Source organism: Trichechus manatus, unplaced genomic scaffold (assembly GCF_000243295.1).
Source record: "Trichechus manatus latirostris isolate Lorelei unplaced genomic scaffold, TriManLat1.0 scaffold00036, whole genome shotgun sequence".
Classification (NCBI taxonomy): domain Eukaryota; kingdom Metazoa; phylum Chordata; class Mammalia; order Sirenia; family Trichechidae; genus Trichechus; species Trichechus manatus.
In genome coordinates this window covers 12,658,699-12,666,385 of record NW_004443972.1, presented here as the reverse complement: position 1 = coordinate 12,666,385, position 7,687 = coordinate 12,658,699, and the positions used below count along the sequence as shown (strand labels likewise).

Below are 7,687 nucleotides of genomic sequence, written 5' to 3'. Positions count from 1 at the left end.
ATGATTCTGAAAAAGAACTCTAGTCCAAAGTTGGACTGCTTCCTTATCTTTTTGTGTCACAAATATTGTGACATTTTCTTCCATTCAAATGCTATTAAAATTGAAAATTTAAACTACTACTAGTATCTAATGGGTTTACTAGGTCCCTGGTGGTGTAAATGGTTTGTGCCCAGCTTTGGTTGGCAGTTCAAACCCACCCAGCAGCACTGTAGAAGAGAGGCCTGGAAATCTGCTTCTGCAAAGATTACAGCCAAAACAAACCTTATGGAGCTCAGTTCTACTTAGTAACACTTGGGGTTGCCATGAGTTGGAATTGACTTGACAGAAATGGATTTGGTTTTTGGTTTTAATAGGTTTACTAGATAAAAGCACCAGTTCCTCTTCAATCTTCGTAATAGTTTTCAAATTTCCACTTTTGATTTGGCTTCGTTGGGTCACAAGTAGCTGCCTTCATGGTCTTCTGAGGAAAATTTCCTTCTAGGCATAACAACTGATGATAGTTTTCAAAAACAATGTGATTCACCTGGAGAGAAAGGGAATCTGGGAATGAGTCACAGACTGAATTTGACAATTGAGATTTAAAGAAATGGAAACCAATAAAAATCATAGATAACTATATTTTTGATTCCTTAGAAATTCTTCTAAACTAAATAGATAGTATAAATGCAAGTTTTGGAAAGTATTAAGCTTGTCTCTGTCTCAAACTAAGTTTTCACACTTCTCTATGCTACAAAAAAATTTAATTCTTTGGGAATGAAAAGAATTTTCTGACAATATGGCTGATAATATTATTTAAAGGAAATAATTTTAGATAACATTTACTGTATTTGGTGAATGATTGCTACCTCACTGATAGTGGTAAAGAACAAACAAAAAACCACATACCATCATAAAAAGTGAATTAGTTAAGTTCTTAATTAAACCCAGGCATTAAAGTGCAAATTTGGATTATAAAATTCTAGAAATGATGCATTTTATTTATGAGTTCCCTACCATAATCTTTGATAGTAACAATGCTTGATGTCCAGAAAATTCAGATGTAATTAGAAAATGTCAAAGACATTTCAGAGGTTCTATTATTTTATAATATTTGTTGAATCTCCTAGAGATAGTAGACAACCTACTTAGCACTTGCTCATGGCTTCATAATTTTTCCACCTATAAGTCCTTTTAATTATCCATGTTGCCTTAAAAGGTAATCTTAATTACACACATACACACACATATATTTAAAAATAATTTAAAATATTTATCAAACAGAAGTGACTGTCATAATTATTTTAAAGATGTGCCTACAAAAACATTGTCCCCTTTGAAGAACTTCAGAGATATGATGCTCAAGAGATAGTATGCTCAAGGTTTTGTAAAGGAGCTGGCCTTAAACAAAATCATTCTGGATTATCTATAATATTTTGCAGGCAAGTTGTAAAGAGGTAACCAAATGACTTGTCCCTAACCAAAGACACCTGATGTGGGAGCCAGTGGTAAAAATATGTGGATAGAGATTTATTCCATATCCAAAGTCCTGATGACCACCCGTGAGACTATTTTCTCTGAGGAGGCCACAATCAAGAGCATAAGAGCACAAGAGTGCCTTTTTAAATTCAGATTTAGAGAGGTATAATTTTAATAATTCATTGATATACAGGGTCAAATTCACTATTACCTCCCTCCCTATATGAGGCTCCAAATTCTTAATGTTTTCTAAATGGAGAGACATGTTGCTATTATCCATAGTGTTATTCTCAATTTCTTTTGTTCTTTAAGATTACATTTCTTGCGGAACTTAGGAGGTTTAGTATAAATGCTACTGAAAAAATGAAGAAAAAAGAAAGTCAACTGCCAAGATATTCATCCACATGACACCTAGCAGCATCCAAAGGCAGAAGGTTAAAAAAGAAGGCAGAAGGCAGCTATATAAGATATCACAAAATCATTGTCACAAACAAGGCAGGGGAACAGATTTCTAATTTCTGCTACCTTGATTAAATTATCTTCTTTACCAAATCATCTTGATATCCAGGGGGATCAAAGTTAGGCCTATACGAAAATCACCTAATTGAGACTTGAGTTCTCAATAGAGCCAAACCAGTTCGTAAATAAGCTCTATATGATTTAAGGGCTACAGGCTCCCCAAAATTTTCATCACCAGCCTGAAATCTTCTCTAATAACCGATTCACTTCCGGAGATGAGGAATATGTTCTTAATATCATTCTCTCTCTCATTCTCTGTCTCTCTCATCTGTGGCAGAGGGGTAAGGAGAAGGTAAGATATAATTTATTTGGTAGATATTTATGCATTTCTCCAGAAGTATGTAAAATAAAATTAATAGCTTATATACTAGTAATTCCTAGTTTTTTCTAAAAAAAAAAAAAAAAAATCATCCTGAAGGAATTGAAATAGAAAAGACACTATTTAATGGGAAGAAGATTGGAGAATGTGTTGGCAAGCTTATGGATTTTGGCCTTGAGCAGGAAAAAGAAAAAAAAGTCATGAAAAGAATAGTGACTATCTGTGGCATCCAAAGGAATGGAGGCACCCCAAGTAAAAAAAGTGCGTTTACGCTGGGGCCAGCCCTGGGCAAAATGATGGTCTCCAAACCCCCAATGCGTTCAGTGGATTTGGTGGCTACCTGAGAGCGAGATATTAGGAAATTTGAGAAGGCAGACCTGAAATTATTCCCACCACCCTAATATCCTACACCGAAGATTATGAATTTGTATCCTGTTATAATATAATTGGGAAAGACTGAGAGGACTTTGAGAGCAAATAGAGTAGCAGGGGTATTCTGGTAAATATTAACAACTGTATCCCTGGAGGAGCATGCCCTGATTTGTAGCACCTACAGATTTCTATGGTGTAAATACTCCCACCATGGCTGGTTTCAAGTTACCAACCTGACATCACTGGATGCAAAGTTGGGAAGAGATGAACACAATTAGCTCCTGCCAGCTTGTGCAAGTAGGCTCCAGCCCACCACTGAGAGCCCAGGTCTCTGGGAACCAGAGAGGATGGGAAGAAGTCTCCTTACACAGAAAAGGGGCAGAACGAGGAACCAGATTCACATTAAAGTGCAGGGCTTGTAGGAAGCACTCTGCTTCTTGCTTTCCCTCATATCCTCTCCCTATAAGCTTTTCTAGTATGCAATGAGAATCAATTCTAGCAATAAGTTTTACTTTTTGCATTGTTGATTAACTGAAGCAAATGACTTTTTGAAACAAAGATGATGCTAGCAATATAACCAAAAGAACCTGGTGACTTCTATTTAAAATAACTGGTTTGAAAGATTTTGTGAAAGAAAAGAAAGGACTTGACAATTTACAAAAAATATCTGTTTGTCTCTCTGTGTGAACTTTTACACTGCACGATTGTAACAAACACATTTAAAGCTTCCGATTGCGGAAGCTGACAAAGAGCATTTTACGTTCTTTTTGATTGAAAGTTGAATTTGTAGTAAAGAAGAGGTACAAATATTTCACTTACCAGTTCTGGATGAAAGACCGATGTTGATTTATGCAGCCATTTTAGTCCTTTGTTTCTGTTATCACAAGGGTGCAGCCTTAGGGTTCCTTTGTCAGGAATGGGAGCTAAACACCATTCTCCATGTTTAATAAGTCTTAACCAGGTGTAAGTAAATTGTTGAAACTGTGGGCCAAATGAATAAGACGGTGGGTCACTTCAGGCAGCAAACAGACTGGGGCTTTTTCAATCATTTTCATTACCAATGGTTAAGATGTTTTGTATTCAGATCCTGTAACCAGATGTTTTTTATTCAAATCCTGGTACTGCCACTTTCAGTTCTGATACTACAGGCAAATTATTTAAATTGTCTAAGCTCATTTTTCTCATCTTTAAGTTGGATAGCAATAATATCCGTCTCAGAGGGTTGAAGTAACGACTGCAAAGTGTTTAGCACATAATAAGCACTCAATAAAAGTTAATTGTAATAACAAAAAGTATTTAGTACCATTAGTTCATATCTAAAAATGGATATAATTTCAGGTGTTCTGAATCCCAGACAACTCAGGTGCTTGAAATAACAGAACATTCCAACCACCACATGATTAGGGCCCTGAGCCACTGAGGCTACAGGTCATAGTTTCCTTGTAGGAATTATTATGCTTCCTTAAGACTATCCAGACAATTGGACTCTGGAGGATTGTTCTATTGTAGGAAAGGTTAAAATCTGTCTTTGGTGATAGCACAAAGAATCATCAGTTTGCCCCTGTGTTAGCATCCCATACATCGTAGGAACTGCTCTGGGCAAAGCTTCCAGTGAGTCCAGTTTGGAGAGTCGTCATTGTCTACAGTCTATACTGATTTGGGTCAGGGAGTCGTGTTTTCAACACATATAAGCACATTTTCTCCAGTTGCTCACAACCTAGTATTACCTGCCTGGTCAATTTACTCTAAGGCTCTGGGTCTATGGAAAATCTGCTGTTTTGCAAAGTAATGTGAACCTGTTAGGAAAAACAAAGAGACAGCTGGTAAAATCTAAATATATGCATTTACCTAATGAGTCATGTGTAGTGTATTTGAGATATAATGAATCATTCATAATAAAATTGAGACTTAATTTTGATGATTAAGCATGTCCTTGCCCTTTGAGCATCAACATTACCTAGGAGCTAGTTAGAAATGCAGAATCTCAGGCTCCACCATGGACCTACTGAATAGACTCTGCTTTGTAACAAACTTCCCAGGTAATTCGTGTGCACGTTAAAATTTGAGAGGCATGAATATATGATAAGATATTAGGAGGGTGGTTAAGTGTTATGGCTGCTAACCAAAAGGTTGGCAGTTTGAATCCACCAGCTGCTCTTTAGAAACCCTATGGGGCAGTTCTACTCTGTCCTGTAGGATCACTATGAGTCAGAATCATCTCAGGGGCAACAGGTTTGGTTTTTGTTTGGTGGATACTAAAAGAAGCTAGAAATTACCTTGAAAAGGGACATCTAAACTGGTTTTAAAGTTGATTAACTAAGGAAAGTTAGGTAAGTTGAGGGGTGAGGCTTGAAGTTTCATTCCTACAGTTTTTATTTCTTCTGAGCTGTTTTTGATAAATGCTGCAGTCGTTGGCTTGGTATTAAGCCTTATTAATTCTCCTGAAAATAAGCTAACATCTTTCATGTTTCTTTACTGTTTATTACTCATACAAACCACATGAGGCAGATGCTAAAAATGAGCAACAAGACTGAAAAGGAAGATGGATTGTTGGGAGACAGAGGCTGCATGATTCATACTTTTGAATATTAGCATCCCCAAGAGAGACTCAATGGTTATCCAGAACAGAACTGGGGTTTTCATGTGAAATACTAGGTTATCATCACTACAATGATCTGAGTCTTGAGGGATTGCATTATTTAATAATTTCTTTCATATATTTGGACAAATTGTGGTTTTGTTCTAAAATTTATTACTTTGTCTCACCTTTGAATTGTTGCTAAGCATAGGTTATTTCTTTCAATCGATTTTTGACACTTTACCCTTCCCCCTGTCTGTATCCTCCCTTTTCAAATCAAGAAACAGTTCCACTAGCTTCAAATTTACAAGCCATTGCTGGGCTATAGCAGCAGAGATGACAAAATCCCTTTCCTTTTAGGTGTTGTCATTATCGATTCCGACGCATGGCGACCCTATATGTGCAGAGTAGAACTGCTCCATAGGGTTTTCAAGGCTGTGACCTTTTGCAAGTAGATCACCATGCCTGTCTTCCAAGGTGCCTATGATGAACTCAAACCACCAACCTTTTGGCTTAGTAGTCAAGCGCTTAACTGTTGGTGCCGGAATTAAGAGGTTGAGATGGGATGTACCAAAAATATAAATAATATCTCTAAGTTTAGGCAAAGAAGTAAGTCTTGGCAAGCCTAAATTATCATCACAAAATAATTTCTCTACCAAAGAGTGATCTGCAATTTTTTGGACTGCTTCCACCATTTCTACTCACTCTTATTTGGCATCCAAACCAGATAACTGCCCCCACAGAATGTAGAACTGTGGGGGACATATGTTGGAGCGGGAAGTGTGAAAACTCAGAGCTCACCCCCAGCATCACAGAGTCCCTGCTCTGCTCTCTCTGGCCCTACTCCCACCCCTAACCACTGGAATCCGAGTTTGTCAAAATTTTGCTGTAAACTTGTCCACCATGGATCATGGATTATGAGATTTCCCTTACTCCTTTATGATGCAGAATAGTGGGACAGAAACAGAGACTTAGGCTGCTGTCTAGAATGATTATTTTAAAATATGTTCTCTATTTTCTATATTATTATATCTTGATATGATATGTGTTATTTTCCTATTTTTATCTTTGTTATTATAACAGTGAGCATTTATGGAGGTCTAAATGTTAGTGATTGTCTTCATATACCTATGAAGCAGGATAGTTATTCATATCTATTATTTAATGCTATCTTTACAACAGCTCTAAAGTATGCACTCTTACTACTCTCCCATTTACCCAAAGTTTAGGTAATCTGTGAAAGCTAACATACTTTTGTAAGGTATGGAGCCAGGACTGGATCCCTAGTGGGTTGACTTCAGTACCCAACCTTTACTCCCTCAGTCACTGCCTTTACATTTAATGTGTACCCTCTTACCACTGACCTCATGACTGCATAGAAATTTAGAGGTTAATTATGGTTTCTACTGGGCAAAGATGAATTTCTTGAATGATGAATAACTTGGTGTCATACCCTGCACCTATCAACTACCCTAGATGAAATAAACTCTGGTTAGCATACCTTGCTGCTCGCATCACAGTCTTCCAGAATAGTTGTGGTGTTTTTAATGGAAATGCATTTGCCCAAGGCCACATTAATAAGCTAGGAAGGAAAATATAAAATAAGAATTGAGGAAAAAAAATTAAAATATAACAAGACACATTCAGACACATTCAGAAAACACAGAATATAAAACTATAATAAGGTTAAAAGATAGCTAAGTTAATAGCTTAGCATTACTTAGCGCTATACCATTTTATTGGTTGCTATCTCTAACAGAGACATAATGTAATCTTGCTAAAGTACAGCCTCAATCTGTCAGTTTAGGTCTGTGATTCAGTCACAGAGCCAGCAAACAGAAGCCTTTAATTAACCCTTGCCTGGAATGCTGAATGGGGAACAAGCAAAAGATGGCATGAAAAGTAGTTATTTTCTTGTCTCAAGTTCTTCTGATGCATATATTAGAAGTCAATGCACATCCTTGCAATTTAATCAAACCAACTCCTAGTTACCAGCTCTGTTTCCTGGCTGACCCCTTCAGCTATTTGACTGCTTAGGCACTGAATCATAGATAAATTGAGTCCTTCAAAGAACAGCAGCTTTCAGCTGATTCCCTGTCAGAATCTTCCTAATGACTCAGGCAAGCTACAATTCATTACAGGAAAGTCACGAAAGCTAATACAGAGCCAAACTTAAAGGCACTTTTTGGCAGACCCCCAGCTTTTTAATGGATTTACAGGATCAAACATGGAGGCAGGTTTCTATAAGTCACCATTTAATGCAGAAAAATGTTGATTCTCTTGCCTCCTTTGACATCCTGGGACAGGGATAACAAGATGGTGGTTTAATAATGCAATTTAGACTTTTCTGATTTCTAGAAGAGCTGTGTAGAGCCAAGTCTATATTACATGTCTCAGGAAGGCCTCCTGAACTGGGAGGTGGTAAGGTCTTTGTCGTCAGGGAC

At 37.2% G+C, this 7,687-nt stretch overlaps 1 protein-coding gene across 1 annotated transcript in view; it reads right to left on the bottom strand.

Moving 5' to 3' along the window:
- Positions 1-306: 306 nt before the first annotated feature.
- The window catches only part of GALNT5 (polypeptide N-acetylgalactosaminyltransferase 5), a 48,024-nt gene continuing 40,643 nt past the window's right edge, over positions 307-7,687 (bottom strand). The window contains exons 8-10 of the mRNA XM_004375399.3: positions 6,745-6,825; positions 3,485-3,646; positions 307-523 (exon numbers count right to left, since the gene is read on the bottom strand). Of these exons, the coding sequence (XP_004375456.1) occupies positions 383-523; positions 3,485-3,646; positions 6,745-6,825 (384 nt within the window). The 3' untranslated portion in view covers positions 307-382. The remainder of the gene's footprint in view (positions 524-3,484; positions 3,647-6,744; positions 6,826-7,687) is intronic.